The sequence below is a fragment of the Phanerochaete carnosa genome (genome assembly GCF_000300595.1).
Source record: "Phanerochaete carnosa HHB-10118-sp unplaced genomic scaffold PHACAscaffold_1, whole genome shotgun sequence".
In the NCBI taxonomy this organism is placed as follows: domain Eukaryota; kingdom Fungi; phylum Basidiomycota; class Agaricomycetes; order Polyporales; family Phanerochaetaceae; genus Phanerochaete; species Phanerochaete carnosa.
The window spans coordinates 1,451,251-1,466,698 of record NW_006767628.1 but is presented as its reverse complement, the minus strand read 5'-3'; the positions used below and the strand labels follow the sequence as shown (position 1 = coordinate 1,466,698).

General features: G+C 53.7%; 5 protein-coding genes across 5 annotated transcripts; 4 read left to right on the top strand and 1 right to left on the bottom strand.

Moving 5' to 3' along the window:
• Window positions 1–308: 308 nt before the first annotated feature.
• On the top strand, window positions 309–1,846 carry PHACADRAFT_84579 (uncharacterized protein; the record flags this gene model as incomplete). The annotated part of the gene is made up of 5 exons (XM_007389934.1): window positions 309–366; window positions 415–581; window positions 636–855; window positions 903–1,167; window positions 1,219–1,846. 5 exons carry the CDS (start codon window positions 309–311, stop codon window positions 1,844–1,846), a joined length of 1,338 nt encoding a protein of 445 aa, XP_007389996.1.
• Window positions 1,847–1,863: 17 nt separating this feature from the next.
• On the top strand, window positions 1,864–2,752 carry PHACADRAFT_246548 (uncharacterized protein). Its single transcript, XM_007389933.1, has one exon. It carries the CDS (start codon window positions 1,894–1,896, stop codon window positions 2,674–2,676), a length of 783 nt encoding a protein of 260 aa, XP_007389995.1. The 5' UTR covers window positions 1,864–1,893; the 3' UTR covers window positions 2,677–2,752.
• Window positions 2,753–2,951: 199 nt separating this feature from the next.
• On the top strand, window positions 2,952–7,408 carry PHACADRAFT_246546 (uncharacterized protein). The gene is made up of 14 exons (XM_007389932.1): window positions 2,952–3,004; window positions 3,073–3,169; window positions 3,220–3,526; window positions 3,573–3,864; window positions 3,916–4,413; window positions 4,467–4,612; window positions 4,660–5,080; window positions 5,136–5,255; window positions 5,307–5,783; window positions 5,835–5,984; window positions 6,033–6,771; window positions 6,822–7,043; window positions 7,099–7,329; window positions 7,391–7,408. The coding sequence occupies exons 1-11, from the start codon at window positions 2,990–2,992 to the stop codon at window positions 6,291–6,293; spliced, it is 2,784 nt and encodes a 927-aa protein (XP_007389994.1). The 5' UTR covers window positions 2,952–2,989; the 3' UTR covers window positions 6,294–6,771; window positions 6,822–7,043; window positions 7,099–7,329; window positions 7,391–7,408.
• Window positions 7,409–7,977: 569 nt separating this feature from the next.
• On the top strand, window positions 7,978–10,975 carry PHACADRAFT_82474 (uncharacterized protein; the record flags this gene model as incomplete). The annotated part of the gene is made up of 10 exons (XM_007389931.1): window positions 7,978–8,334; window positions 8,385–8,906; window positions 8,964–9,063; window positions 9,120–9,281; window positions 9,920–10,003; window positions 10,064–10,170; window positions 10,225–10,266; window positions 10,323–10,443; window positions 10,500–10,815; window positions 10,870–10,975. Coding segments are annotated over 10 exons (1,917 nt in total), but the record flags the coding sequence as incomplete, so codon positions are not given.
• PHACADRAFT_203717 (uncharacterized protein) lies at window positions 10,858–14,362 on the bottom strand. Its single transcript, XM_007389930.1, has 10 exons — window positions 13,916–14,362; window positions 13,693–13,852; window positions 13,526–13,638; window positions 13,331–13,473; window positions 12,905–13,278; window positions 12,809–12,855; window positions 12,590–12,760; window positions 12,384–12,535; window positions 12,111–12,253; window positions 10,858–12,058 (listed from the first exon to the last, which is right to left on the bottom strand). The coding sequence occupies exons 1-10, from the start codon at window positions 14,186–14,188 to the stop codon at window positions 11,931–11,933; spliced, it is 1,704 nt and encodes a 567-aa protein (XP_007389992.1). The 5' UTR covers window positions 14,189–14,362; the 3' UTR covers window positions 10,858–11,930.
• Window positions 14,363–15,448: the final 1,086 nt, after the last annotated feature.

Here is a 15,448-nt window from a genome sequence, read left to right as displayed (position 1 = left end):
ACCAGGTCGGCCTAACGGGAAGATAGAAGAGAGTAGAACAGCGACGGTGACGGAGTCGACGGCGTCGAAGTGGTTGATGAACAAGTCACGCCAACGGCCCCGACACCAATGTCACACTCTCCGGGTACGTTAAGTCGGAGATAGAATATGTGGCTCAACAATAGCCCCACGTGTAACTCAGATTAGGCGGAGGTTTAACAAATTAGTCATAGCGCAGTCACCCGCTGCGACTGTGGCATCTACGCGCGTAAGCCGTCACGTCCACCTCTCTCCGCATCGTCAACGACGGTGTTATCTATACAACTATCATGACTTCATATTTTAGCACATTACTGTGGGGAACGTCCCAGCTCGACGATGCAGTTGGTATGTTGGCCTCTCTCTGCTGGTGGATACGGCTAACGGCGTGCGCAGACAAGGCGACCTCCGAGTTATTACCCTCAGGCTCTGAGGACATCGCACTCAACCTTGAAATTTCTGACCAGATTCGGTCAAAGTCTGTAGCCCCCAAGGATGCAATGCGTGCAATGAAGCGCAGGTTGAATCACAAGAATCCGAATGTGCAGCTGCTCGCTCTGGGTGTACGTGGTACCCGATACCCCGGACCGTGTGCGTACTCATATCAGCGCCCCCAGCTTACAGATACGTGTGTGAAGAACGGTGGAGACCCGTTCCTTGTCGAGGTTGCGTCGCGCGAGTTCATGGATAATCTCGTCTCAATACTCAAGATACCCGCACTGAACCATGACGTCAAGAATAAGATTCTGCGCTTTATCCAGAACTGGGCCACCGCGTTCGAAGGACGAGCAAATCTCAGCTACGTTGGAGAGGTTTATAAGACCTTACAGCATGAAGGTAAGTGTAAGCGCTTCTGCACCGCCGCTTTTGCTGATGAGCAACAGGATTCAACTTTCCGCCACGAGACCCGGCCTTGACCAGTGCAGCTATGGTCGATACTCAGACTGCACCCGAATGGATTGACTCGGACGTGTGCTTGCGATGTCGAACAGCTTTTACCTTCACCAATCGCAAGCACCATTGTCGCAACTGCGGACAGGTGTTCGATCAGGCGTGCTCGTCAAAAACCATGCCGCTCCCTCACTTCGGTATCACGCAGGAGGTCCGGGTGTGCGATGGCTGCCATGCCAAGCTGACAAAGAAACATAAGTAAGCCATTGCCTCGTCATTATATACGCTTCGGCGTGCTAATCTACGCAGGAGCCATCGGCCGTCACAAAGCGTCTCTGCTACCCGGCATCGTTCTGCGAGAGATATGTACGATTCCGAACTGCAGCGTGCCATTCAGCTATCATTGGAAGAAGTCGGCGCGTCGGGTTTGAAGCGTCCTGGATATGTTCCTTCAGCATCGTCATGGCAAACGTCAGAACCGCCCATCGTGGATCGCAGCTCATATCCAAGTGCAGTGTCTCAGTCTCGTGCCGACGAGGAAGATGATCCGGAATTGCGTGCTGCCATCGAGGCAAGTCTTCGTGAAGCTAGTGCTCCGAAGCCTAGTGCCCCTCTTAGCATTGAGACTCCACGAACCGAACATGCAGGCTTCAACTACAGCTCGGGATCCGGCTATGCCCAATCATACCCTCCAAACTCCGCCACGCCAAGACCCACCGTACCTACCTTGCCGAGCTATGACCTGGAACCTCTCGAGGAAGATGCTATTCTGACGTTCAGTCAGACGGTAGAGCAGCTGCAACAACAGGGCGGTAGGGATTTGTCGAGGTACCCGGCGGTATCGGAGCTATACGACAAGGCGAACGCGCTTCGGCCAAAGGTTGCTATGAGTCTCAGCGACACAGGGCGGAAAGAACGTGAGTACTTGTGTCCTTAGTGTACGTGTTCAAGCTTAACGCGGCATTGGCAGAGCTCTTGTCTGAGATGCACGACAAACTCTCCGAAGCGGTTAAGCTATACGACAAGCTTCTCACTGCGCAGGTGACACACCCACCATGGAGGGCAGCCAGTACACAACCTACTCCGGCGCCATATTCCCCGCAGTACCAGGCTCAATCAACGTACGGCCAGTGGTCAATTCCTGCTCAAGCGGCGGCAGCGTCGCCACAGGCCCAAACGGCCCAAGTGTCATATTACGCGGGCCCTGAGAGACAATCTAACGGCGTGGCTGCCGGTCAGTCCACCGCATATGGAGCCCCTCCGCAGCAGGCTACACCTTTGGAATACGCGCAATACAACCAGCAATCGTCGTCTTATGGTGTTGCATCACCTACATCAGTGTCCATCCCACAGTATCAAGGGTACGCACCTCCGGCCGAAGCCCCTCCTGCAATTCCCGCTCCTGCTACCGTCCAATCACCACCTCCTTCTCAGCAACAGTACCAAACCGCTCCCCAGACGCCCGTATTTACCTCGTCGATGCAACCTCCTGCAACCTCCCCGCCGTCTCAGACTCCGCTAGTTCGTCACAACACTGTTTCCGCCTACCACCCCTCGCAGCAGGCAAACCCTCAGGCGCAGTATCTTTCGCGAGCGAAGACCGTGTCTCATTCACCGCAGCAGCTACAGCAATTGCAACAGGCCGCGGTGCCTCAGCAGCTACCAAACTTCCCCATCGTGCCCACAGCACCGCCGCAGGGATACCAGACTTACACTCCGCCTACACCCGTAGAACCAGAAAGAGAGGCACTGCTGATCGATCTTTAGGAAGTAAATTAATCTGTACGACTGTACTTTTCATGCTGTTCTGGAACGCGGAGAATTCTCTACTCTTTATCGTGGCTATTGGGTTGTTCTTACCGTGTGAATCTCTTGAGTAAGTCTGGTGTTATTAACTGAGCGTCTAGAGCTCCTGCGCAACACGGTCCGCAAGCGCAGTGTAATCTAAACCTCGACTTTCGTCATCTCCTTCAGCTCGACGACAGACATGGCTGCTCCCGCGACAGGGCCGCCGCTGCCCGTGGAGGAGGGAAAACTACTCAGCGAGTCCTTGAGCACAGTCAAGATTCAGGTTCAGCAAATGCGCCGGTATCTGGTACGCAGTACAGTCGCTGCACATTCGCCGGGGATGGTCGCGTTAAGCATATTCCTCACGCTCTCCAGGAACTTGACCAGCTCATGGATGCGTTGAAAGCCGCGAGCCTCATGCTCGCAGAGTTACGAACCTCGTCCCTGTCTCCAAAACAGTACTACGAGCTGTGTGAGTGTCCCCCTTAGTCGCCGCGTATGCTCCGACTAATTGAGACGCAGACATGGCTGTATTTGATGCTCTTCGTCACTTATCCAACTATTTATCCGAGGCCCACACACAAGGCCGCCATCACCTCGCCGACCTCTACGAGCTTGTACAATATGCCGGCAATATTGTCCCGCGACTATACCTTATGGTAACCGTTGGTTCCGTGTACATGTCCATCGCCGACGCGCCTGTGAAGGAGATTATGAAGGATATGATGGAAATGTCGCGCGGGGTGCTGCACCCCATTCGCGGTCTTTTTCTGCGCCATTATCTCAGCGGTCAGACGAGGGACCATTTGCCTGTCGGGGACGACCCAGGGTATGTCTGCCCGCAGGCTCCTGCGCTCATTGCTAAAGTATTTTAGACCACAAGGCAACTTGCAAGACTCCATTTCGTTCGTGCTGACGAACTTCATCGAGATGAACAAGCTCTGGGTGCGCTTACAACACCAAGGCCATTCGCGCGACCGGGAGAAGCGTGAAATGGAGCGCAAGGACCTCAGGATCCTCGTAGGCACCAACCTCGTTCGTCTGAGCCAGCTCGACGGCGTGGATCTCGAGATGTATCAGAAGAACATTCTACCCAGCATTCTGCAGCAGGTCGTGAGCTGCAAAGACGTCATTGCGCAGGAGTACTTGATGGAGGTGGTAATTCAGGTGTGCCTGTCACGCGCGTGTTACTTGATGAACACTAAGTGATCACCACAGGTCTTCACGGACGAGTTCCATCTACATACACTCGGCCAATTCCTGTCTGCCACCGCGCAGCTACACCCGAAGGTCAACATCAAACAAATCGTGATCGCGCTCATTGACCGTTTGGCTGCCTACGCTGCACGTGAAGCCGAGAACGAAGATCCTGAAGAGATGAAGCGCCAGGAGGAAGCCGCAGCTAAGCGATTGGCAGAGAAGGTCAACGCCCGCCTCAGGCAGAGTGAGGTTGTCAATGGCGCGCATGAAACAGAGGCTCCAGCTGTTCACGATGCCTCCGTAGGCTGGGGATCTACACCACAAAGTCCCGTAGTGGAAAAACTAGCGACGACCACGGAGGAGCCTACGACCAATGGATCTACGGAGGAAACGCCACCAGAGAAGGTTGACAAGGGCAAGGAGCGCGAGATTTCACCTGTTAGAAAGTTCCGCGGTATTCCTGAAAATGTCAAGCTCTTTGAAATTTTCTGGCACCAGGTCGTAGAGCTGATCAAGGTATGTGTTGAGGTTACTTCGTAGAAATCGGTGATATATTAACCTGGTGGTAGGCTCGACCAGATCTTTCCATCCAGGATATAACAGCTCTGCTAGTCTCCATCACAAATCTTTCAGTGAGCTGCTACCCTGACCGACTTGAATACGTCGACCAGGTTCTCGGGTTCGCTCAGGAGAAAATTCAAGAATTCGCGACTAGGTTTGTGCACACCACATTTATCCGTAACGCATACTTATCTACCGCAGCCCCGATTTGCATTCTTCACAGACTACAGCTAACTTGGCAGCGCTACTGCTTGCACCGATCAATTCCTATCAATCTGTGCTCACTCTTCTTGCTCTCGAACGATACGCCCCTCTTCTTACCCTGCAGCCGTTCAGTACCCGTCGCTCGCTCTCCCATGCTCTCATCTCATCTGTCCTCAAGAACGAAACTATTATTGAAGCCCCTGGGGATGTGAATGGAATTCTGGAACTATGCCATGTACTTATACGGGATCAACAAGACGGTACAGTCAGCTCAACGTCGCTTGCGTCCCAGATATCGGGACGCGAGCGAAGAGGAGGCACTTATCTGCACGAAAAGGAAGAGATGGCGGAAGAGCAGGGATGGATCGCACGGATGGTGCATCTTTTCCGGGCAGACTCTTTGGATGTGCAGTTCGAGGTACGCCCTGTTTTTACTGTAGCTTAAACCCTTTTTTGAATTTCGCCGTACCAAGATTTTGCAAACCGCGCGAAGACACTTCGAGACTGGTGGCGAGCGTATGCGGTACACATACCCCGCCCTCATTACCTCCGCGGTCAAGCTGGTCCGGAGATACAAAAACCGAGAGCACCTTGTGAGTCTTGTGTCGACTCATTAGCGTTATCAGAAGCTCATTTGGGGGTAGGAGGACGAGTGGCAAACGAAGGCGCAGTCGATACTCAAATTTGTGCGTCAGATCACAAATATCCTTGCGACAACGGTCGAAGCGCCCTCAATAGCCCTGCGCCTCTTCCTCCTCGCTGCGCAGATTTCGGACGAGTGCGGCTTCGAGGACCTGACGTATGACCTGTACGTACAGGCGTTTACCGTCTACGAAGACAGTATCTCGGAGAGCCGGGCGCAGCTGCAGGCTATCACGCTCATCATCGGCACACTCCAGGGCGCGCGTGTGTTCGGCGAGGACAATTACGACACGCTGATCACTAAGGCGGCTCTGCACGGCGCGCGATTACTCAAGAAGCCGCATCAGGCGACGGTGGTCAATCTCGCGAGCCACCTGTGGTGGCAGGAGATCCCACCCGAGGACGAGCCGCCGGCGAAGGAGCCTACAGAAAAACCGGCTGCGGGTGCGAAAGATGACGACTCGGAGAGCCCAAAAGCGGTAAGTGCAAATATTGGTGGCCCACGACGTCTGAGAGCTGACTAGTTGCAGTACCCGCACCAGGACAGCAAGCGTGTGCTCGAGTGCTTGCAGAAGGCGCTCCGCATCGCGAACTCTGCAACGGAGGAGATCGTTACCATCCAGTTGTATTGCGACACGCTGGACAAGTATCTGTACTACTTGGACCGCGGCGCGCCAGCGGTATGTGGTAGATGTCTCAACGATACTCTTGGCTAACAGTGCGCACAGGTGACGCCCAAGTTCGTGAACAGCCTCGTCGAGCTGATCACCTCGAGCATCGACAGCATCTCTTCGCCCGACGTGCATCCAACGCAGCGCGCGCCACCTGGGCTGCTCGAAGGCGTACAGACCCCCGATATGATCACGAGACACTTCCGCAACACGCTGGAGTACATACAGAATAAGAAGGCGGTGGCGGAGCCAGGCACGTCGCGATGGGGGGACGTCGAAATCGTCGGCGCGCTGCTCAAGATGGGTATCACGCGGTAGTATTGCCGCCGCTGTCGCCTGTATTAGTTCTTCGGTATTTCATCAGTATTTTGTTTAGTGTGACATTTGGAGGATCTGCAGCTGTGTCTATAGCTACGACGGTACGGGATACGCTTCCGCGATCGCCTGTACTATCTGGGGAAACCGGTCAGCAGGCACGAGCATCATCCTGAGGGATGTGTCAAGACCAAAGGACTCGCTATCGCGGGGTTGCGTATTGGTATAAGAGAAGTCTATCACATGCGAAGCGAACTACGGAAACATGATGAGCATGGTATTTCAAGGCTGCGGAGTCGCGTACCTGGGCGATTTCTTCGTCCTCTGGGTGCATAGGGACTATACCGTTCTGCCTTGGTTTAGGCACAGGTTTCTGACGCTTGGAACGGAACGCGCTGGCTTCGAGCTCTGCAACTTCCTCCGATGAGGGCCGGTACGTCTGAGAGATGAAGAGGTAGTGCGAGAACCGGAAGGGCTCATTCTATGCACGCGTCAGCTGTGCGTGCGTACATCATGAATGGAAGTACTCGCGTCCTCCGCTGCCCACCGAAGCTCCTCCTCGAGCATGCGATACGTAGGCGGCATGAGCTGCACAGGCATGTTGATGAGGCGTTCGGAGAACACCAAGCCTACGTGGTTTGCAGACTGGAGGCCGGCTGGTCCAAGGAGCTCTTGCAGGGCCGCATGGAACTCGCGATTCGGCGCGGAACCTTTGAGGGCGTAATCGGTGATGGCTCTGACTGAGGGCCTGCCCTAAGAGTCAAGTATGTATCTTTTTTCACCGTATGTGCGCAATGAAGTAACATACCTGGTGCTTATGAAGATTCAGGACTGTCAAGACCGCGTAGGGGTCGCTCTCCTTTCCGTCACATTTTATGGTAGTCCCTACTCTCTGCTGCGACAGAATAAGATCTGTCAGGTCGTGTACTTTGAGTTGCTCTGCGTCGGCCTGGAACAGCTGGTTCGCAAGACGCATCATGGCGAGGTAGTCCACCTCCGGATTTGGGTCAAAGAAATCGAAGTCGACATCGACAAGGCTCTACTGGGTTGAACACCGAAGTCAGAGAGATATCTCTATGCCTGCCCGGCACATTGCTCACCACTTCGCTGTCATCGCCGTCTAGCTCAGGGTCCTTCTGTTTCCGTTTGGACATTGGACGCGGATGTGGACAAGTGCAAAGTGCAAGGCGCCCATATTTGGCTGGTCGAGTTCCCCGTATCTCGTGGTGTAGCGGGCTCGTGCACGGCGTGGCCGCTGACTGTGAATGGCGCAGAAAAGAATAACAGCTTGGTTTCTATAGTCATCATCACGTAGTCCTGCAGCTAGTATACGCTTCGGTCACCGCTGGTGCCCAAAATATGCCTCCTCCAAGCTCGCCCGGTCGTCTTCGCCGATCTGCCTCGTCAGATTCCGTTTCCGTGAGTGAATCAGCGTTTATGCGCCCACCGTTCATTGATCACAATGGATTAAATATGGGTGCAGGCGAGCGATAGTTCAGCTGTCATGTGGAAGACCTTCGACCCACTCTGCGATGAGAGCGATCTTCGCCGGGTCGCTGACGAGGCTGAGAGGCTCCAGGCTGCCGATGTGACCCCGTTGACGACACCTGAGCTCGCATCACAGCCAGACACACGGGGTCAAAAACGCAAAGCAGATGTTGAAGACATTAATGCAGCCTCTCCAAAGATGCGAAAGTCTGTATCCGACGTAGCCGTCTTTGATACCGATGATGGCCCTTTCATCATTGTGGGTGTTTACTGTCTCTGGCAGTCCTGTATCTCGCTTACTGTGACACGTTCTCTCTCTCAGTCTGACCCAGGAGAGTACCGTAAAGTCGTACACCAAGCGGGCTACGCCATTCAATGGGAGATTGCACGCCAGCAAAACGCCGGGAATATGATATGGGATATCATAGGCTACGAGGGAATGGTTGCGCTCGCTGAGAAAAGCGATGCGGAAGGCATTGCAGTACTCGCGAAGAAGCAGCCATCCGACGGGAAGGCAGATTTCGAGTCCGCCTTCTCTCTTGAGAAGGGTGCTAAGGTGAAGAGTGTTTATATTTCATGACGAGCATCTACAGACTTATGCATTAGGATCCATGGGTCGAATCCGATCGTGAGCGAGAAGTCATGCGTTTGGCAAAAGGCAGCCCATTCTACCTCTCCGACCCGCAAGATAACAACTGGTTTGGTGGCAAAATTCATTATGGCATAAGACTTACATTCCAGAAGGTTAAGAGCAAGGGTCCGGCCCCAGAATTCGTACCTCGTTTGCAGCTTGAGCGTGCCTGCCTAGGGACCTCAGATCAGATCACTCGTCGGTTCGGTTCTCATTCCGTCGTACGGGTCCGCATGAACAAGAACGCCGTTCACGGGCACGGCGAGGTTCTACGAAGACTCTTTCTTCGACCCTTCGTCATCGGAGGCCATGTGTTTCGAGCTTTCAACGTCAAAGAGCACGCTGTGCAACTCATCATGACGAACGAAACCGTGGAGGAGCTAAATAGCAAGAATGCACAGGCCGACCGAACCACAAAATATCAGAGCTGGTGCTCTGGTCAGGACTTCCTCGAGTTCATAAATTGGTACAACCCCTTGCAGCTTAATTCGGAACAAGTAAGTTGCACGTACTCTGATGAGCTTCCGGGGCAGTATCGACGTTGTTCACCATAGACCATGGCCAAATGGAGTGCTCGTTTGAGCCTTGGCCTATCGACATCGATTCCTGGTATTCGAATTGATCCGACGCATCTTCATCACATTCCCGATATAGGTACGCCGCAGCTATCATTCTGTTGGATGTACATGCTGAAGCAGCGCGTTCGGAAGTCTCGGAAGGATACAAGGGGGAAGGCAAAGCTCCTGCCGATTTGACCATGACAGATGGCTGTGGTCTGGCGAACTATGACTTTTTCCGCGCTCTGCAACATCAGTTCCATTGGAGGACAGTTCCTCTTGCGGTACAGATGCGGCTCAATGGGGCTAAGGCGAGTACCTCCCTGACTTGCATTGAAGACGTGAGTACAGGAATGCTGATACCATAATGCAGGGGCTTCTCCTCCAACACCCCGAACACTTCCAGGCTTCGAAGGAAGGCCGTCCCGAAGTTTGGATACGAGCGTCTCAGCTTAAAATTAAGTATCCACCTAACAGCGGAGACCCGGCCCTATTCACGCTCGACTTTCTGCGCGCCGCCCACCTTTCATACCCTGCATCGCTCTCGACAGAAACGATTATTAACTTCGCCGAGAATGGCGTCAGTCTGGGCGTCATCAAGGACCTCAGCAAGACGGGTTTGCAGGAGAAGGTCGACGGCTTGACGACCTGGTCGCACAAGACCGATTTTTTCACACTCTGGTATAACTTGTCGAAAGAAGGCGGTGTAGTCTCTGCGAGGCTTGCACGAGAGCGTCCGGACCTCGCGCGTGCTCATGGCTGGGTTTTTGACGACGACAACACCGACGACATCCGCGAAGGCGAAGAGGTGGAGGCCATGGCCGAGACCTCGAGTGCTTGGTGGCCTGACCCGATCAGCGGCTGTCCATCCTCACTTGAGGAGACCTGCATGGAACTCCTCGACGCCGGATTTAGTCCTGACTGTTTACCGGTACTGAGGGCCAAATTGAAAGAGGTCGTAAAGAAAGCAAACACGACGTCATTCAGCAAGTACCGCGTCAATGTACCTATGTCCTGTTCTGCATGGGCTGTCCCAGGTCTGTCGACCATTGCTGATCCTCATGACGTGTAGCACTAATCAAAAGCAATCTTCCCAGATCCGACGGGTGTGCTAGAGGCTGGCGAGATCTACGTGGAGTCTTCTGCGCCTCTATTGAGCGCCGATGGCAAGACCGAGGCCGATGTCATCGTCGGTGACGTACTGGTGTGTCATTGTTCTATCGATATATGTGCAGAGGGTCGACTCATCTGCGTATAGATCACCAGGCACCCATGCAAAGTTCCATCGGACGTACAGAAGGTATTTATATGCACATAATTTTATAGCGGGTCCCTTGCAACTTTATATATATATAGGTCAAAGCAGTGAATCGCCGTGAGCTACGTGGCTACAAGGATCTTGTTGTTGTCTCGACCAAAGGGCATCGTGTCCAGACGCAGCTCTTGGATAGACATCTGCTAAGCATGCTCGGTGGCGGTGCGTGTAATTTTTATCGCTACTGGCTTCAATATGTTGATTTATGCTTACCGAAGGCGACTACGACGGCGATCGCGTTCAAGTCTTCTGGAATCCAGAGCTCGTCGACGGCTTCCAGCCCGCCGATCCGGCATTCGCGACGCCCCCGAAATCTGTTGAGCTCGGCCTCGAGAAGAACACCGAGTCTGTTGAGTCATTCCTACGGAGAGTACCTGACACTGCGCCCCGGAAGCAACGAATCTTCGAGTTACAACGCGTGTTGCTCGGTCCACTGCAGAACACTTCTCTCGTGGGAAAATACTCCACTTTTTGGGAAAATGCCGTATACCAGCACGGGTACGGCTCGACAGAAGCCATCCGCCTGGCATATCTGTCAGTATTTAATTGCACATGGATTTCCCACGATGCTAATGACGATGTTCTCAGATTTTGTGCTGTTCTTGATGGTTCCAAAACCGGTGTCACGGTCAAGGCCGAACAGTGGGGCAAGGACAAGAAGCACTACGAAGCCCAAGGGAAGCCAGCATGGAAACGAGAGATCATCTCTCCAAAGTTGAAGGTGCCTCAGGTGTGGATTCCCAAGAAGGCATCCAGGAAATTCGTCATGGACGGGCTGAGGGAGTTTTTGGAGGTAGAAAAAGGCCGATTGGAAGACGTGATCAACGAACGGCTTCGAGCAGCAAGTTACGTGACACCGGATGCCGACCTTGTTAAGCCGTGGAACGAGCTCCAGGAGCGCGCGACTCGATCTCGGGAGCTGAGAAAAGGTCGCACGAGCAATCTCGCGGCGGTCATTAGCGCCCACCTGAGCCGGACATCAGGATTTGAAGAGGCTGACCAAGGCCGGAAGGAAGAACTCACGATGGGCATCGTCGAGGATTTACAGAAGTTACTGGAGTCCAAAGGTGACCGTCTAGATGAACTCGCAGAAGCCATCATGAAGGGCGTGAAGGAGAAGCGAATAACGTGGTTGGAAGGCAGCAGGATTTCTCACCTTCCGATCCAGGAGCGGCAGGACCGCCTCCGTAACAGTTCCAAGGATTATCGGTCACTCCTGACTGAATTGCGCAACCAAGGTTTCTACGAGCAGAGCGACCAGGAGCTCCTTCGATACATGGCCTCATACGCCTACCTTCACGATTACGAGGTAGCCGGTATTCATTGGTCACGCTTCCCATTCGACGTCGCATTCCGGACGCTATGTGAGATCAAGGCATGTGCGGTGACGGGTGGTGTCACGAAGACTGTTACCGGAGGTTTCTACATCCGATTCATGATTCATAAGAAATGGTTAGAAGTCCTATAGGAAGTGTTTCATTCTTGGCCCTTGACCGCGTCCGCTCAGTTCTGTATCTTGGCTGTGCTTCTTGTTTTTTGCTGTACTATTAGTGGCGTATTATGAGCATTAGCTGTAGTACGGTGCATGTTTGTATTTGTGCATTTTGTTACTACAACTGTTATACTCCAGGATTCTGTAGTATTTACTATTACATGGATTTGTATGCCTTCAAAGCCCGGTCTACAACCTCGGTCATGCCAATGACGCCCTCCTCCTCTAGTGTGCGCCCGGTGAGTTGCAGACAGACAGGGAGGCCGTGGAACAGTTCGGGATCGTCTATGCGGCCGAGTTAGCCTTGTACACCGTGCATTGAACACGATATACTTACATAGGTGGTATATCGCTTCGTCCTCATGGTTCCTGAACTCGTGAGGTGGCGCCTTCTTGTCGAGCTCCTTGTCCGCGAACGTAACAGGGAACGTATATGTCGTGAGGTCGAGCGAGTTGCACAGGGTCGTGTAGAATGCATCGCTGGACAGGCACCGGTAAGCTCCAATTTGTCATTGAGTAGGCGCGACCCGCGGGCTTCTCTCGCCGAAGACACAGTTCGGACTGGTATATCCCCATGGGTCCGTGAGAGAAGGGAATAGAGTAGACATACGAGTTGCAACCGTGCGGGCAGGCGGTATACGCCGCCACCGGGCTAATTATCGCATCCACTGGGCGGCCGGTCTCAGTCGTGGCCTTTGTCGCCTCCCAGTAATCCAAAAAGGATTTACGCAGCTCACGCTTCTCTCTGTGGAGCTGCCAGAGCTTTTCCATGGTGTGAGAGGCAATCTCAGGTAAATATAGAAGGGGACTGCTTACATCGTATGCGGAAATGAGGACTGGCTTCCCAATGACAGTCTTGGCCAGCGGTTGATCCAGGGCATACTCGTGTGCGTCCTCTGTGGGGCTCATGGTCTGGATCAGCGGCTCGCCCGACAGCTCACAATCAGTCCGATAGTCATGTCCGCCGTCTGCCGCAAAGATGCGCTCCTGCACTGCGCTTCAGTCAAATGACCTGTGGCACGGTGACTAGCTTACCGTGTTCACATAAATTTCCATGTGGCGGTGCGGAATCCAGTCAATTACTGTTTAGCATTCAGCCAAAGTGCATGTCAGCAGGACGAAAATAATTACCTTTGTGCCCTGCGGCCTCCAACGCCGCTTTTGTTATCTCCATCGCGCGGATAAGCGGCGGGTGGGGCTTCACGACATCGTTGTCCCACATGATGGCGATACACATGCCTAGGCCATGTCCGTGCTCCTCGAGCTCATACTCGCGGCCATTCCATGGCTTGCGCACCGCGAGCGGGTCGCGGTTCCATGGTTTCGCGTCAATGATGGCCTTCGTGAAGCGGCGCACGCCGGAGGGTGCGTTTGTCATCGGGCCGAGCACAGACGAAATGCTCTCCTGCCCGACCTGGGCGTTCACGGCACCCTGATACGGCAGGCGTTCGTAGCTCGGCCGGAAGCCGTATAAGCCACAAAATGCACTGGGGATGCGCACAGATCTGGGTGTCTATCATTAACCCGTGAGTAGAGGCAGCGAGCGAAGCAACGCACCCGCCAATGTCGGTGCCAACGCCGAGTGGGCTGCCGCGCATGGCGACCAGGGCCCCTTCACCGCCGCTGGAGCCACCGGGGGTCATGTACCGGTTAATCGGATTCGTCGTCTGTCCGAAGACGTGATTGTAGGTCTCGCCCCACTGCGAGGCACACGTGAGCCTGAAACAGGAGGGCAGCACCAAGCGAGCGCACCAACAGCGTCTGCGGCACGTTGGTCCGCACGAAAGGGATCGCGCCGACGTCGTACAGGATCTCGACCAGAACGCAATCCTTCTTGGCGGGCTTGTTTATCCACCCAGCATAACCTCCATGCAAAACCTGTGAGCCCCTCGAATCCGATGCCACACTGAGGAACCTACCCATAATGGTATCCATTCCCTTGATGCAGAATTGGTCCTTGAGGGAGATTGGGAGACCATGCAGGGGCCCGATGGTCTTGCCGGTCTGCTGCAGGTACTCATCGACCTCTTTGGCTCGCGCAAGCGCTTTCTCGATGAATATTTCAGTCAGGCAGTTTGTCTGGTATGTCCAAAATTAGATTACTGGGAGACCGAGTTTAGACCGGAGATGGAATCAACTCACCACTTGCTGCGCAACGATCGCACGCTTGTAAAATGCCGTGGTGACTTCCACAGCCGACCATTGGCTGGTAGCGAGCTTTCCGAGCAAAGTGTCGACGTCAGTCGTATTGGTTATCTCCAGCTCACGCTCTGTCAATAAACCACAAGTCTTTGGTACGTCCAGGACATTCGCCTGACTCTCGGGCGGGGTCTCAATAAGCCATTCCTTCGGGATAGATTGCAGTTGCTTCTCCTTGCGCTCTGCGCACAGTTTCTGCCAATCCTTCGAGGTCATGGTGGGGTGGGAAAAGAAAGCGTCCCCGTTCGCAGGACGGCTCTGGATTATACCATGCGGAAGCCAGGGAGAAGTCTCCGAAGGCAGGCGGACTGCAATGATGTAGTCTGTGGGCGCTACGCTATCACATGACAGGGCCCCGAGCGCCCTTCCAATAAAATACAATAAAATGGGAGAGATTTCACCCATGTCGATATCAGCGACTTGCTACTAGAATCTATGATGAACGATTTATTATCGCTGATAGCGAACCATACATATGAAACGACCTCATATCCACAGGAGATAATGATAATGTGCCGCAACGGCCGGCAAAGAATGTGCGATCAGTCAACCAGCTGATAACGAGCATGGAAGTGCGTCGCGGAGATAGAGAAGGTCGTTACACCGAGTCGGCTGGAAACGGTACCCGTGCTCCTCCACGCGAGTAAGCCACAAAGAGAACACACCCTGGAGCCTTCTCAGAGGGGTGAGAACTTTGATCGCGGTGTCCGCAGCAACGCGCGACTCTCGGGCAGGTCACTATTGTTCTGAGGGACCTTCTGATTCGTGTCTGACGCCCCTGGTGGAAGTCGTTCGTTCGTTTGACCTCGGGTGCCTGCAGGCGGCATCAAACGATACGGGGTGAGAACTGTACAGCACGGCTAGTATCGAAAACTGTTCAGCTGGACTGCACTGGCAGCAAAATCGACGCACTTGCCTGCGGGTTGTTGTGTAGCGCCTTGGTTGCGGGAGTTGAGATGCATGAGTTAGTTTGCCAATGAGATCACACCTCGAGCATGGGAATAACTGAGCATAACGGCCCGAAAATATGGTGGCTAGAGAAGAACGAAGGGTGTGGGAAAGCCTTGGGTTTTACGTCCGGAATTATGTCCCACGCAAATCCGTTGTTAGAACTAAGTAGTTTAAATCCAGAATGTGAACATTCTTACATTGAAAGGTCCCTCTATCCGTCCGGCAACGTAAGCCGTGACAGAAACCATCCACGATCAAATGGCGCGTGACGGTGTCGAGAAAGACGAACTAACTCAAAGTAAGTGAAAGCACCGGCCAAACACGCTCGAGGCGGACGCACGCCATGTGCATTGGGGTGTCGTGTTCTGCATGGCACCAGTCAGAAGCGCAATTAAATCTCGTGGAAATACTGACGTTTGTACGCAGTCACCTAAGCGACGCGTCTAGCTGCTGATCGCCCTGAACCAGCGAAAACCCCCTCTTGAGGTGAGATCATGAAGTATCGCAATGAAACCACTTCTTGAG